We start from the raw sequence: 14,292 nt of genomic DNA, 5'->3' as shown, positions 1-14,292 counted from the left end.
AATTTTGACTTATATACTAAAAATGACCTAATCCCCCGCACGATACTAACCCCACATCTAACGGGAGAGCCAATAAGAACTATACAGTAACAAATCAGTCGCTGCCCAATAGGCTGACTATCTTGATGAGCTCTCTCTTCTTCATGTTTATGGATAATATCGTATCACGAGACTTCAAGGCTGTTACTTACCTAGGTACTTATACACCTCTGATCGTAGACAGAAACAAGATCCCTTTGTAATCACTAATGTAAAAGTGATTAGGTGAATTGGTTCTTATTTGATCGAACCGTTTAATACTTCGTATCTCACAACTACAACTTAAACACCGCTCGTTATCTATACCTAAGCACCCAATCAGTCCAATAATTTAGCTTCTCACCCTCACTCCAAGTGATATTCTCTAAGATCCAATCACCATGGCGCCACACAATATCCAAGACGAAGGGCCAGCAGACCTTGAGAACGAGCCAGCAGGCAGCACCGAGGTCCGACCACCAACCCCACCACCAATGTCCGCCAGGCCACCTCGCCTCCTCATCATAGGTGCCGGGTCCCGTGGTCGCGTCTACGGGCGCTGCACTCTACAATCGAGCAACGGAGTTATTGCCGCCGTCTGTGAGCCAGATCCCTATAAGCGCGACGAATTTGTGCGCACTTTCATCTGGCCTGCTGAGCGTGAGAAGAAGCTAGGGCCCGCACCAGAGGGCTCCGCTTTCGAGGACTGGAAGGACTTCGTTGAGTGGGAAAAACGTCGCCGCGTTCGTGAAGAAGCTGGTGAGGAAGGTGTTCCTGAGGGCGTGGACGCGGCTTTTGTGTGCGTGCGCGATGAGATGCATCATGATGTTGTCATCGCTCTCGCCCCGCTGGGGTTACACATTATGTGCGAGAAGCCATTAGCCACCACACTCGACGATTGCGTCTCTATGTATCGCGCGCTGGCCCCTTTACAAGAAACGAAAGTCTTCTCAATCGGTCATGTACTGCGATATTCACCACATAATATGTTGCTTCGTAAACTACTTCTCGAGGACCGTGTCATCGGCGATATCCTTAGTGTCGTACACACCGAACCCGTCGGTTTCTGGCATTTCGCGCATTCCTACGTCCGCGGTAACTGGCGTAAAGAAAGCACCACCGCACCCTCCCTCCTAACCAAGAGCTGCCACGACATCGACATAATCCTCTGGCTTCTCTGTTCACCCCCGGACCCTAGTTCCGAAAACGCAGAACCCCCGCATCTCCCAACCGAAGTCTCCTCCACCGGGTCCTTGCAATTCTTCCGACGAAGTCGCAAACCCAAAGCCGCGGGCAATGCCACAAATTGTCTAAGCTGTGCCGCGGAGCCCAATTGCATGTACTCGGGCCGTCGCATCTACGAAAGCACACGACACCAAGGCCTAGAAACGGGGAACACCCGGTGGCCGATGAGTGTAGTAATGCCCGACATCGAGAGTTTCGGGGGCGACATCACACGCGCGCGTCCAGCGCTCCTCCAGCGTCTAGGTGAAGACTACGACTCCTCCACGCCACAAGAAGTCATCGATTCCCAAAACTGGTTCGGACGCTGCGTCTTCGAGTCCGATAACGACGTTTGCGACGAGCAGACTGTGACTATAAAATGGGACGACGACCCTCTCCCCCAATCCCAATTTGGGGGTGCGTATACGGACGCGGTAGGGAATAGAGGTGCGAAACAAGCGACTTTCCACATGATAGCCCAGACGAAGCGGCAATGCCAGCGGTATACGTATATCCACGGCACCACCGGCGAGATATACGCCGATTCGCGCACGATTACTATCGAGGATTTCCAAGACGGTTCGCAGAAATCGTATCACCCCAAGCTCGAGAGCCTGGGACATGGAGGTGGTGATCATGGGATCACGCGCCAGTTCGTGCTAGCCGTAGACCGCGTTAAGAATCATGGATGGGAGGCGTCGCGGGCGCAGCGCGAATTTATTGGGTGTGGGCTTGAGGAGATTGTTAGGAGTCATGCTATGGTATTCGCCGCGGAGGAGGCGAGAGTCGGGAAGAGGGTGGTGGATTGGAAGGGTTGGTGGGAAGATAATGTTGGCGCTATACAGGGCTGACGAACGTGTGCATTTTTATGAGTGATGATAGTTTGAACGATTATTGGGACGCGGGTCGTATATGCGACAACGTCGACAAGTTATGGAACTTGAGTTAGGGTGTTGCTATTGCTAGCGGCCTATAAATGGTACAGAGTGGGTTTAGGAAGCACAAAGCTTTCTAAAGCCTTACAGATTGTAATAATGATGAGAAATATCGGTATGATACTTAATATAATATATATAAGATATCAATTAAATATCTTGTAGATTTTTGAGGTTTCAAGTTGTTATAATACATTACTGCCGTGTCATTGCAGACCTAAAGCGTCTGTCCTCGAGGGTAATTCCACAACGGCAATCCATGATACCGATTAAAAGCCCGTAATAATAATACAATCGACGAAAAGAAGTCCTCAAATTTCATTGCGAAGTTGGGGTCTTAGACATCTCCACGCCGCGACTTCGCTGCAGTGTCTCAAAATAATCCCTTAATCCCTTCTCCCTTCGTCGTCTTACCGCTAATTCTTGAGTGGCATCTCTCGCTTCGCGATGCCATTCTTCTAGCGTCTGCATATTTTCGAAAATCTGCGTTTCACCAAAGCCACGGCCCGCCTCAGCTGTGTCGATAGCCTTTTCTAAGGCGTATCGAGCCAATGCATGTCGTGGATTGTCTTTCACCGAGGATTCATCTTCACCGCATTTACTACGATGGAAATGTGCAATCACTCTCCAGGCAACCCAGTATGACCAATTGTACCGACTTGTTACCTCGTCTGCAAGTTGTAGAAATGCATAGGCTAATTGAATTGAAAGTTCGTCGCGGGGTCCATTTTGCCAAAGGTGCGCCGCTGGCTCGATGAGTTTCATTACACCAAACGAGCGACGGTCATCTTGTGCAGAATCTTGAGACGATACTATCGTAGATGTAGAAGCGGCTGCTCTCTGGAGAGATGGCAAATTGGTCCTTGTTGAGTTGAAGAGGATCAAATCGCCTAACAGAAAGAAGCTAAGTGAAGGTACGACGGTCTGTGTGAACTCATTCGTCTCGAGTAACATACCGATAATACTCTCCATACAGCTGAAAATAAAATCTACACCAGTTTCGAGCGAATCATTGCGGAACACCTCGTCCAATGACTTGAATAGTCGACAGAGAGTATTCGAAGGTCCCATGGTCGCTTCCGCGTACCCCGCGAGATACTTCCATAGCTCTTTAGCTAGTCCGTGGTCAGGAGATATAACACTAGCTATTAGCAAATCAAACAAACCAAGCGCAGAGGGGGTCTTGATAACAAGATGTAACGAAGAGAAGGCACGTTGACTAAGCAAAGCACCGAGTGAGGTATGACTCTTAGAGAAGAACCAACAGGCTCTGCTAAAGTCTCTTGTAGCCTCACATAATTCCCCATCGAAATAGATATCAAAATCGCCCTCGAAGGATGCTGGGGACGTCATCGAGTCTCTCCAACCCAGAGTGAGGTCCTTGAAACATGACACGACAAGTTCCTGAGCATGGAGATGAGATGGTAGAGTCATATGTTCAGGTTCTGCCGGCGGAGGCGTGAGAGCTCGTAGGTATTCTGGTAGGTCGGCATCGGCAACAGGTGCATCAAGGTCTCGAGTTGAGATACCTTTTCTCCTCATGTAGGTTTCGATATCGACCGACCTCCCATGACGACGGAAAGCGGTGGGTTTACCCACGGCACCACGCTCGCGTTGGAGTCGTACCATCATGGCCACGTCTTTCTTCTTATTATTCTTAACAAAACCCCATTGTGCGAACTTTGCCTTGTACATGCGAGGACTATTAACAGGTTAGTCTCTAACAATATGCATTTCATCCATTTAAGTCAACACTAACGTGGCCACGAAGCCCTTCCCTTGCATAATTTCCATCAACTCGTTCAAAGACTTGTTTTCTCCGATGTATAAATCATGTATTTCCTCCTTGTGGCGTTCCCATACCTCTGGTTGGAGATGGTGGCGTGTTCGGCTTCGCGCTAGTCCCGTAGATCGAGCGTCGGTGCTAGCCGGCGACTTTTGAGAAGAGTCTTCACTTTCAGGCAAGTATTTCTGCTCACGCGGCGATGAGACTGAATGCCTGTAAGGCAATGAGGATGGGCTCGGGTCATTTTGGTAGATGGTTGTTACCCGATCTACCCCGGCGGAATACCTTTCGGATGAGATTGAAGAACGTCCGACCGCTGAATCGTACTGACTTAAACTAGTGCCAGAACTCGGACTTTCAATTTTCACACCGTGACTTGAAGATTGATCATCAGTAGAAGAGGCACCATGTTCTTCATGTTCCGATGTCTCGCGGGGGTAGTCCGGATTCGCCGTAGATCCCTCGTTCGGCCCCGCTGACTGAAAATAGAAATTTGTCCTCATGAGGATACATCGACACGTGGTAGTCGGGACGATCGGCGATACTCGATACGGCGCCTACATGTCCCTACTTGCGTTTCAAGATTTTTGGTAGACTCAAATGCTTGAAAAGCAGATAAATAGGTATCTCTGTATTAGTGAGGTGGAAGAGTTAGTAGAGCGTTGAAAATAGGGCGACAATTCACATTCAAGGAATCGGCGTTTTTCTGTGGAGCTCAGGGCAGCGGCAGATAATTGAGTAGGGCGCTGCTTGGCAAAATCATTAATGCCTATTAGTCTTGTTCTAGCCTCGTTGTGAGAGGTGCTACTCGCGGATTATTATACCCAGAGAAACTGGCCGAGTATGTTCTGGTTAGGCTGCCTGGGTTGCCAATTTCCGACCGTTATTTGTTTGAGTCCGAGTACATCGCGCGACCAAGCAGGTTACCTCTTAATAGGCGCGGTGCGGGACGGTGGCATTTTGTTGGTTGATAGGAGGCTAGACTGGCCCTAGTCGTCGGTACTTGTATATTTCTCCAATCCAAGCAGCCAAGTCAATCAAGGAATTTGGCTTGGTGTAGCGCCGACAGTTTGGGGGCGTAAAATAGGGTGGTGGATGGATGGTGCCGCCCGCAAAAGTCGTAAATCCGACAAATATCGCGATGTCAACGCTGTGGTCCAATTGGTCCAGCTGAGATTCAGGGCACACACCCAGGGCACCTAGAGCACCTGGAGCACCCAGGGGGCCGGACAACGTGACGCCCATCTCTCAACATTTAACGGATCTTCAAATCCTACGGCATTCCAAATGCCACATGGCAAGAGGGAGTTCCTTCAGCCGCATCCAGAATCTGGCACCGATCCCTGGTCCGACGCCCTACAAATGAAGCGGGACATAATGGAAATAGGAATGCGCATTTTCCTAATATGGCAGGCGGTTCTTATTCAGCTATAGAGGAGCCTGATAATGGCTCGTATAATAATATCGTTGGGAAGAGGACAAGCTGAAGTAAGTTGTTGACTATTCAAGTTTTGAGAGTTGTGATAGAGTCTAAGATTGAATAGGAGGGTAGCTGGTACTAGGATTTAAACCTGGGACGCTGGCGCTCAACAACACACCCACCCGCCTAGACACGTAACGTAAGCCACCTACGTAGAAGAAGAAAAAGGGGAAGTGGGGGGGGGGAACAGATAAGGATGGATTGAATTCTGAGATTGGATTGTCTTAGTATATTAACAGTGGCAACTGCCTAAGGTATAAAATAATCTAAGTTAGAGTTGGCTATTAATTTTATAGAGTTTATTAAACGGTCGTTTAGAGTGGGTGGGAAGGTGCTGAGGGTTAATAACATAAAAACCAATTCTCACGGTTTCCGGTCGCCATTCTAAACCTAAGAAATACAACATCAAAAGTTACCTCCCTAATAAAATTCTTGGATTACGTCAGTACCTTAATAGCGTAATTACAATTGTTAAACCACTATATTTCTTAGATGCTTAACCGATCCTGGAGTTCTGTAAGTCCGAGAACGAAAAGATAAGCAGCTGAGAATCTCCCGAGAAATCTTGTCCGTAACATTTCGGACCGACGATCATCGCGACATAACCAAGCTTTCCTACTAATCTAACAACGTATTGGACATCGGGATCAGATGAGCAGAGAGATCTGGATCTTCAACCGTGCGATCAAATGGCCACATCGGGCGAAGGATGCGCTTGTGACCCAGCCTTTCCAGGTCTTGATCTACACCGCCCGGGGTGAGGCCAAGCATCCAGTCCTTCGCCATGGCATAGAGCTCTGGCTCCAGATATCCAATCTTCACAATTACGATATCCGCCGAACGAGGGGTAAGGTTGAGCTCGGTGAAGTCTTTCTCAAGATGGTAAGGCTTGCGCAACTTAGTCAGGATCGCGAATACGCTGCCAACTTGAAGTACAACCTCGGTCTCAGCATGCCTATCGCCATGCTTTATTGAATGAACCCGACCTGTCATTGTGATTGGTCCCGCATGAATATCATCTACTTCCGCCCCAGCTGTAACCGTCACAATGGCCCCAACACCAGCTTCCACTGCCTTTTGGATCGCCTCAGGCCCTGGCACGCAAGCATAGATAACCTTCGGACCTGATTCGGTCTTGAATTCAGGACGCGCAAGCAATTGTGTTAAACCCCATGTTACATCGCCAGAGCCTCCAGCCGTGGGGTTGTCACCAGAGTCTGAGATGAAGTATGGACGCTTATCAGATGCCAATGCAGCATCTAGACATTCTTCGTACGACCCTGTTGGTGCAACAAAAGTGAAATCCTTACGCGAATCCCAGAATAAGCGCGCCAGTTTTGTAGCGCCCTTAGAGATCGCTTCTTTATCCCAACCAGTCACCACAACCACGGCACGGTTTCTAGGCTCATCAGCCCAAGCGTAGCCAACCCAAATCGCCGCATCTAATACCCCCTCCATAGCTTCAACTTCAGGAACGGCAGCATATATATGTGCAGCTGGCTCATCCCTCGTCGAAGTCTGCTCACCAGGAAGTAGAATCGGTAGCGGTATCCAAGCCTTTAGCGGTCGCACAGTCTCTTCGCCATTCGCTTTCCGCTGAATCAATTGAAGCAAGTTACGACAAGCGCGCTCTTTCGTCTCAGCGACATCTACATGAGGCGCTGTGCGATAACAGGTAATTAAATCCGTGTGGCACACTAATTGTCTCGAAACATTACCATGTAAGTCCATCGACGCCGATACCAAGACGTCAGGCCCAATAACCCCACGACATCGCTTCAGGAGTTCGCATTCTACATCATAAAGCCCCTCAACGCACATAGCGCCGTGTATATCGAACCAAAGTCCATCGAGTTTCGTCGAAGCCACTATCTGAGTAAGGCGATTGACTATTTCCGCCGACAACATCTCAAATGCATCTCTAGTCACAATACCACCCGGTAAGGCATGCCCAATTAAGGCGCCTCGCCATTCAACAGCATCTCCTAACGGCGAACCTGGTTGGATGAACGGGTACTTCTTTATAATGTCCGAATCGCGTTGAGGGTGAAATGCCGGCGCGCGTGTTCTCGATGGTGTAAAGGTCGATGTCTCACAGGCCAAGCCGGCGACTGCGATAACTGGTCGGCGTGCCATTCTTACGTCAATACGAAGTTGCTCCAGGAGTTTATCGCTTCGCGCCCAAACTCCGAGGGTCGCCTGTTGGTCCTTAGGTAAACCCCAAACAAGATTCAAGTCTCAGGTAATGGCCACGTAATTCCTAAATCTCGGTAGCACAGTTTTATTAAAAGGAGGCCCAGAAAGTTCTTGGACCCAAATTAGATAGATGCCCATGGATGCCTCCATATAAACCCCGCCCCGCTTCCAATTCCCCCGCATACAAGGCCTCTCCATCACGATAGGAACCGGCCGAATACGAACATGTTATCTTGAAGACAAAAGCATTATTCAGCTTTAAACAAAAATTTATATTGATCATACGGGGGAAAAAATCACCCTTATACCTTCGCTCGTGATATTATCAAAACCCCTTCTAATATCTCCTAGAAGTCAACTATCGTATATGTACTACCTAGATCAGTTAGCCAGAGTACTACAACGGCCTTCTAAGGTCCATCTCGTCGCTACGATTGGATTATTTCCCAACTCTTCCACCCCATTTCCCAGAGACATACGTTTACCGTGTTTGGAGTGGAATGCACTTGGTACACAGAAGAAGGTACATAAAACATCGTGGGGGCGGTTGTTCAAATGAGTTCTCCATCACCCTCAGATGGCCTTCTTAAAATGACCATGCAAAACATAGAAGGTCCAACATACATGATAAGCGGAAATGAGAGGCCCATTCTCGTAGCCGTTGTGGTTTCATATTTGGTTCACAGATAGTATGGAGAGCCAGGGACCGAGGTTTCGTGGGAATATCTTCACCCGCATTCCCTATTTTGACCTGCATCGTTTTGAAATGGTATTTCATGCGGGAAAAGATGGTAACGACGTCTATGTCAACTAGCCCTGCGCACATCGGCCCATTAACCACGATTTTTTCGGCGCCATCGTCATGCGCATCAAGCACGGGTTGTATCGCTTACGCGATGAGCAACAGTGGTTTTATGCTCCGCCCAACGACTAGCAATGATTGCTTTCCTTGGGATTTTAAAGAAGATGGTTATTACTCGCCAGGTCTTTGTCCAGACAGATTTACTACTGCTTGTCCGGTAACGCAAGATGGCATTGAAACGGCTATTTGCTGCCCAACGTATGTTTAATTGTACTTATTCTCGGTCTCGATTTGCAATTGGAACTGACTGCCGACACTTCGTTAGAGATCTGCCTTTTACATGCCAGCCAACATTTCCGTACAGCAATCCCGGTTGTTATTTCGTGGGATCTTTCAATGTCCTATCCTCGATAACGTCTATATGTAGTTCCGAAGGAGGACCACAGCCAAGTTTTGGTGACTCTCCTAAGACATTCTTCGCATATGGTATTCGAATACAAAATGCAGTAAAGACGACACCCGTCGGGATACCTCTACCTCCAGAAACCCCCACTACAAGATTCACCGACACAACTTCTTCCACGCAGGCTAAGCCAGAGCCTCCAACTTCATCCTCACTTTATACTTCTCCGACTACAACTCCAACGACGACCGTAAATTCCCAAGTTAGTATACTCGCAAATAGTGCTGTCGGGGGAATAGCAATAGGGGTTATAGGTGCCATGGCACTTGGAGCCATAGGAACATTTCTACTTATGAGTCGGCGCAGAAGGCGAAATTCATCGCCTCCTCCCCTTCCTCCGAAAGACTTCATACCAGCTTGTCGGCGTTCATCGTTGAATGCAACCCATGAGCTGGATGGGCGAGATAGCCCAACAGAGATGCCATCATGGGATGAGAGGATTCCTCGTGGACCCAATAGGCCAATGGCCTGGGAACTACCAGCGTGAACTTATGTCATGCAACTTTGCATATGATACATGTTCGGTACAACCTTGATCTTGTAAATAACTATACCTTGCGAGCAAATAATACGCAAAGAATTAAATCTTGTAGCTACGATTTTTTTGTATAGCCGATCGACTTTCAAAGCATACACATGTATATTATTGGCTTCTTTTCGAAACATGAATATAATAGAAGCCATAGAAACTATCAATATTCAATTTTTATGCCTTAACTACACTATCAGGCTATCGAAGACCCAGACATGTTTTTCCTTGTCAATCTCCCAGTTCTATAGTAGCGCCGCCCTAGAGAACCCGGTGAAACCATGATTAGCAGTCACTGGGTCCCCGCTACATGGCGGAATACGAGCGACTCTAGATTTAGTGGCCGAATATCTGGAAGTCTTATAGCGGCGTGAAAAACTAGGTTGGTGATCCCTTGTTAGATCGGCCGGCTATGACTTTACTAAAAAGCTTGATTTGAAACCGTTGGCTTTAGCGGCAAGTAGATTACTACCCGTACCTCCTTTATACTCGTTTCCACTTATCTTCTACAAATTCAACATCAGGCGAAGCCGCATTATTATTAGGTGCGGATGTGCGGAAACCTTCAAACACGACGGCCCGATCCAGGTATTGTATCTAGTAAACTTTCGCCCATATCATCATCACATGAAATTCGTCCTGCTCACCGTATCCCAACCCCTCCCTAGGTGGTATATTGGGATTATCTCTGTATGTCTGATATAACGTGAGAATGTCGTTATAAACCTTAAAAGCCTCTGGAGGCTATTTAAAGGCCCTCCAACTCTTACAGGACCTGCAACTCCTTTTCCATCAAATTCAAAGACCACCACGAACCTATTATATAACCAAAAACACCATCATACATATATCAATCATCATGGACAAACTGAAGCAGGCAAAGGACGCAGTTACAGGCCAGACGTACGCCCCCTCTGCATATATATTTTCACCATAAGCTAGAGTTACTCACCATTTTAACAGTTCGGCCAACCAAACTGCCCAAAAGCCGGGCGGTAAGAATGCCACCAAAGACACCATGATCGATTCTAGTACGTCTTATATTACCATTGCCTTGAGACGCTTTGACTAACAATTCATTCCTAGTGGTTGATCAGGAAGCTCAGAAGAAGGGAGTCCCAGGCGGCGCTGACCCTATGATCAACAATGTTGTCAACGATGAAGTCAATAAATTTTGAAGTGGTTATAGGCTGGGCTTCTGTATGGTAAATAGGGGTAATAGAAATATTGGAAATGATATTTTAATACATCTATTTCCAAAACTTCAGGCGCATATATTATCTGGATCGGCTCTAATCTTATACATGTGCCCGATATCTCCAAATAACTCATTGGCTTGCACCAATGGTATATGTACGGCACGTAGCGTAAAATTTGAATAAAACACCTTCCTTCTACGCCTCAAATTTCGAAATTTCTACCCTGTGTATGATTAGGTTAGTTTGGTGTAGTTTTACCTCGAAGTTACGTGTCCGCATGCCCGCCGTTTGCGTACAACGAATACTCGCATGCTGCAGTGTTACGTTAGATCACGTAGTCAAACAATCCAGACACATTATAACTGCAGTGCGTTAGACCTTTGAAAGATGGTACACAGTTAGCCGTGTGATGTCTCTGCCATGCCCTTATGTATCATCGCATCTCTATTGCATGGTGGTACAAAGGGGGTATTAACTTATGAATTCACCAGAATTTGTCATCCTTAGGTACTTGGGTTCGCATGCCCCTATAGTAATCCCAAGGTACTTGTGTAACTACTTACATAGTGATATAAGTTTATTGTTAGGCGCTCTAGGTTATTGCCATAGTATAACTATAGAGAAAGTGATGGTATGTTATATTTGGTACATGTGACTTACTCGGTGTTAGAATTGAGCGTAAGATCTGAAAATCATACCGGCCAATGGTCCACTAATAACGTTTTACGCCTCATAGAACTAAATGGGCATTGCTGTTCGTCTGCAGGAGCGAATGACAGTAGGGACGTACCTACCCGTGATTGATAATGTACTGGGCACCTGCCTCTGGAAACAAACATACCTACATCAACCTTATAATACATAATAATAGGATAAATTTAAGAATTCGATGGCGAGAACAACATCAGACCATTATCGTCTAGAGGTTTAGGATACCAGGTTTTCAAATATTCTCAACTTGAAATCCCTGGGGACCGGGGTTCGAACCCCCGTAATGGTGACTTTTTTTTCTTCTCCTATTTTTACTCTTTATTTAATTGAAGCTTGACTTATTCATTCTTATCCGTTCTACTATGGTTAAATTTTTGAATAGTCATGTATCTACTCTTATGATGAATTTACACCCCCCCCGATGCTGTTCGTCTTCCTGCGCCGAAACTGCCTTACGTAAGCATCTACCCCTTTCCACAAACGAGCACACTTCTTCAGCCAACACTATTAATATCCTCTACACAAGTGAATCCGAGGTTAGCATGACTTCCTTTATCAGATCCATGTTGTTGTTGACAATTATTAAAGGACTGTTGCGTTCCCACTACTATGTAGTATGTAAAACCAGCTAGATTAGTAAGCAAGGATAAGGAGCCGGCTCCTTTTCCAAATACTCCTGTCTTAATGGTTTCTCACTCACTGGTAGACATGAACTCCTATTCTTAGCTGGTATTCATTCTTCATGCTATATCTCATAAGACATTTGATTCCCCCAGTTATTGAACCTCAATAACCGCTTATCATGAAAATGCACACGCAACCTGCCACTCACTCATAGCCTGTCTTTTTAACTCCCTCCTCAAACCTCATTACTAGGATAAGCAACCTCCTCACTCGCCAAAAACTCCTCCTTAATACTCCTCAAGCTCACAAATCGACTCACAATATTCGCACTTCCCGCCTTATCATTCGTCCCACTAGCTCTCGCACCACCAAACGGTTGCTGACCAACCACCGCCCCGGTACTCTTACAATTAACATAAAAGTTACCCGCAGCATTCCTCAATCCCTCCTCCGCCTGCCGAACCGCCGCGCGGTCCGTCGCGAACACAGACCCAGTGAGTCCATACTCACTCGTGCCATCAACTAGTTTAATAGCCTCCGCGAACCCATTCTCCGCCGCGTCATCGTAGACATACAACGTGAGCACCGGACCGAATAACTCCGTACTCAATAACTTATGCGCCGGGTTACTAGTCTCGTAAACCGTTGGATGCACAAAATACCCCTTCGCACCATCATACTTCCCTCCAACCAGTAACTCTAACTCGTCATCACTCTTCGCGTCATCAATCACACCAGCCAATTTCTTAAAACTCGGCTCATGGATCACAGGACCGATAAAAGTCTGCGGATCCCACGCCTCACCGACTTTAAGTTTCTGCGTTTCCTCGACGAGTTTGGATTTAAAGGTAGGCCAGATAGACTTCGCGACGTAAAGTCGACTCGTAGCACTACATTTCTGCCCGGAGTACTCAAACGCGCCGCGCACGGTATGCACAACCGCGTTCTGGATATCCGCAGACGAATGCACGAGGTGGAAATTCTTACCCCCGGTTTCACCCACGATACGCGGGTACCCGACATACCGACTCTCAGCAATACCCTGACCAATTTGTCCGTATAGTTTGCGGAACACGGCTGTGCTGCCGGTGTAATGTAACGCGGCGAATTGTTTGTGCGCTAGGACGGTTTTGGTTACTTCTTCTGGATTGCCGGGGACGAATTGGATAACGCCTTTTGGTAACCCGGCTTCGAGGAGGATCTTGTAGACTAGGTATGCGGATGCGACGGCTGAGTCGGAGGGTTTCCAGATTACTACGTTGCCTAGGAGCGCGGGGGTGCCGACCAAGTTGCCGCCGATGGCGGTGAAGTTGAAGGGGCTGACTGCGTATACGAAACCCTCGAGTGGTCGATATTCGGTACGGTTCCATACGCCAGCTGAGTTGTGGGCGGGCTGTTGGGCATATAGCTCTTCGGCGTATTGGACGTTGAAGCGGAAGAAGTCGCATAGCTCTGCCGCGGCATCGATTTCGGCCTGCCATGCGTTCTTACCCTGTCCAAGTATCGTGGTAGCCATAATTTCGTATCGATATTTCGTAGATATCAAGTCGGCTGCCTTGAGGAAGACAGCGGCCCTGTCGGCGAAGGGAAGGGCTTCCCATGCTGGTTTCGCGGCTAGGGCTGCCTCAATTGCATTGTTGACATCGGAGGGGCTCGCAACAGAATAATTCGCAATAGCGGTAGCATGGTCGGAAGGATTATGTTGCGTGGATGTTTGTGAAGTTTTGATCTGTATAGTAATTGTTGAGCATAAGACCAAGCATGTGTTGAAATTATACGTACCTCTTTACCTCCTATTACTAGCGGAATATCTATCGAGCCATTCTGTTTGGCGGCAATCGCGGAAAGAAGGCCTTCTCTTTGCGCCGAGCCTTTCGCGTAATGGTGCTATTCGGTTCGTTAGTTACTTCAACATGCTACTACAAATTCGAAGGAGTATATAAAAGTCCGTGTGTAACGTACATTAGGCTCATTCGTTATCTTAGGTATCTTAAAGGCGGCCAACACCGATGTCCTGGCGCTCGTTGTGCTCAATGCCCTCGAATTCCTCGGCGATCGAAGTGTTGGCAAACATCTTGAACAGACCCTTGAAGATATCGATGGGGTGTGTAATGCCCTCGTGAGGCCGTAAGCTCTAGGTGTAGTCGCCATATCGGAAACACAAAGAGCGAGTAATTATCTCTAGGCACAGCCTAACAACTAGCTATAATCCTAATTGAAGCAATAGTCGAAATTGCTATGCTAACTAAGGTGCGAATAAGGGTATCTTAGAATTTGTTTTAGTTTAAGGGGCAATTGCCTTCAACAATGTATCCAATGTAGTTG

At 47.3% G+C, this 14,292-nt stretch overlaps 6 protein-coding genes and 1 non-coding gene across 7 annotated transcripts; 4 read left to right on the top strand and 3 right to left on the bottom strand.

The window, feature by feature from the left end:
• Window positions 1–129: 129 nt before the first annotated feature.
• Window positions 130–2,334, top strand: F4822DRAFT_411489 (NAD(P)-binding protein). Its single transcript, XM_051458864.1, has one exon. The coding sequence runs from the start codon at window positions 420–422 to the stop codon at window positions 2,091–2,093; it is 1,674 nt and encodes a 557-aa protein (XP_051312659.1). The 5' UTR covers window positions 130–419; the 3' UTR covers window positions 2,094–2,334.
• Window positions 2,295–4,703, bottom strand: F4822DRAFT_328748 (uncharacterized protein). Its single transcript, XM_051455601.1, has 2 exons — window positions 3,937–4,703; window positions 2,295–3,879 (listed from the first exon to the last, which is right to left on the bottom strand). Exons 1-2 carry the CDS (start codon window positions 4,464–4,466, stop codon window positions 2,496–2,498), a joined length of 1,914 nt encoding a protein of 637 aa, XP_051312658.1. The 5' UTR covers window positions 4,467–4,703; the 3' UTR covers window positions 2,295–2,495.
• Window positions 4,704–5,796: 1,093 nt separating this feature from the next.
• On the bottom strand, window positions 5,797–7,954 carry F4822DRAFT_328770 (Microcystin LR degradation protein MlrC). Its single transcript, XM_051455603.1, has one exon. It carries the CDS (start codon window positions 7,577–7,579, stop codon window positions 6,062–6,064), a length of 1,518 nt encoding a protein of 505 aa, XP_051312657.1. The 5' UTR covers window positions 7,580–7,954; the 3' UTR covers window positions 5,797–6,061.
• Window positions 7,955–8,307: 353 nt separating this feature from the next.
• On the top strand, window positions 8,308–9,586 carry F4822DRAFT_328758 (uncharacterized protein). Its single transcript, XM_051455602.1, has 2 exons — window positions 8,308–8,699; window positions 8,767–9,586. The coding sequence occupies exons 1-2, from the start codon at window positions 8,416–8,418 to the stop codon at window positions 9,389–9,391; spliced, it is 909 nt and encodes a 302-aa protein (XP_051312656.1). The 5' UTR covers window positions 8,308–8,415; the 3' UTR covers window positions 9,392–9,586.
• Window positions 9,587–10,242: 656 nt separating this feature from the next.
• F4822DRAFT_445053 (uncharacterized protein) lies at window positions 10,243–10,611 on the top strand (the record flags this gene model as incomplete). Its single annotated transcript, XM_051463328.1, has 3 exons — window positions 10,243–10,336; window positions 10,397–10,464; window positions 10,520–10,611. Exons 1-3 carry the CDS (start codon window positions 10,293–10,295, stop codon window positions 10,609–10,611), a joined length of 204 nt encoding a protein of 67 aa, XP_051312655.1. The 5' UTR covers window positions 10,243–10,292.
• A 929-nt stretch (window positions 10,612–11,540) lies between these two features.
• On the top strand, window positions 11,541–11,632 carry F4822DRAFT_t98. The gene has a single exon. It is a non-coding gene; the product is annotated as a tRNA-Glu (tRNA).
• A 456-nt stretch (window positions 11,633–12,088) lies between these two features.
• Window positions 12,089–14,217, bottom strand: F4822DRAFT_328717 (delta-1-pyrroline-5-carboxylate dehydrogenase 1). The gene is made up of 3 exons (XM_051455600.1): window positions 13,930–14,217; window positions 13,750–13,854; window positions 12,089–13,696 (listed from the first exon to the last, which is right to left on the bottom strand). The coding sequence occupies exons 1-3, from the start codon at window positions 14,116–14,118 to the stop codon at window positions 12,203–12,205; spliced, it is 1,788 nt and encodes a 595-aa protein (XP_051312654.1). The 5' UTR covers window positions 14,119–14,217; the 3' UTR covers window positions 12,089–12,202.
• Between the last annotated feature and the right edge of the window lie 75 nt (window positions 14,218–14,292).

The sequence above is a fragment of the Hypoxylon trugodes genome, assembly GCF_022578975.1.
Source record: "Hypoxylon trugodes strain CBS 135444 unplaced genomic scaffold F4822scaffold_7, whole genome shotgun sequence".
Taxonomy (NCBI): Eukaryota; Fungi; Ascomycota; class Sordariomycetes; order Xylariales; family Hypoxylaceae; genus Hypoxylon; species Hypoxylon trugodes.
The sequence above is the reverse complement of the archived record's forward strand: the minus strand, read 5'-3'. Positions and strand labels throughout refer to the sequence as shown.

Bases quoted from the DNA above. Each gene is read 5' to 3' on its own strand.
- F4822DRAFT_328770 (XM_051455603.1), bottom strand. From the start codon at position 7,579: ATGGCACGCCGACCAGTTATCGCAGTCGCCGGCTTGGCCTGTGAGACA.
- F4822DRAFT_328758 (XM_051455602.1), top strand. From the start codon at position 8,416: ATGCGGGAAAAGATGGTAACGACGTCTATGTCAACTAGCCCTGCGCAC. The intron at 8,700-8,766 runs GTATGTTTAATT...ACACTTCGTTAG, and splicing joins ACGGCTATTTGCTGCCCAAC to AGATCTGCCTTTTACATGCC.
- F4822DRAFT_411489 (XM_051458864.1), top strand. From the start codon at position 420: ATGGCGCCACACAATATCCAAGACGAAGGGCCAGCAGACCTTGAGAAC.
- F4822DRAFT_328717 (XM_051455600.1), bottom strand. From the start codon at position 14,118: ATGGCGACTACACCTAGAGCTTACGGCCTCACGAGGGCATTACACACC. The intron at 13,855-13,929 runs GTACGTTACACA...CGAACCGAATAG, and splicing joins AGATAACGAATGAGCCTAAT to CACCATTACGCGAAAGGCTC. The intron at 13,697-13,749 runs GTACGTATAATT...ATTACTATACAG, and splicing joins TAGTAATAGGAGGTAAAGAG to ATCAAAACTTCACAAACATC.
- F4822DRAFT_328748 (XM_051455601.1), bottom strand. From the start codon at position 4,466: ATGAGGACAAATTTCTATTTTCAGTCAGCGGGGCCGAACGAGGGATCT. The intron at 3,880-3,936 runs GTTAGTGTTGAC...ACCTGTTAATAG, and splicing joins GGGAAGGGCTTCGTGGCCAC to TCCTCGCATGTACAAGGCAA.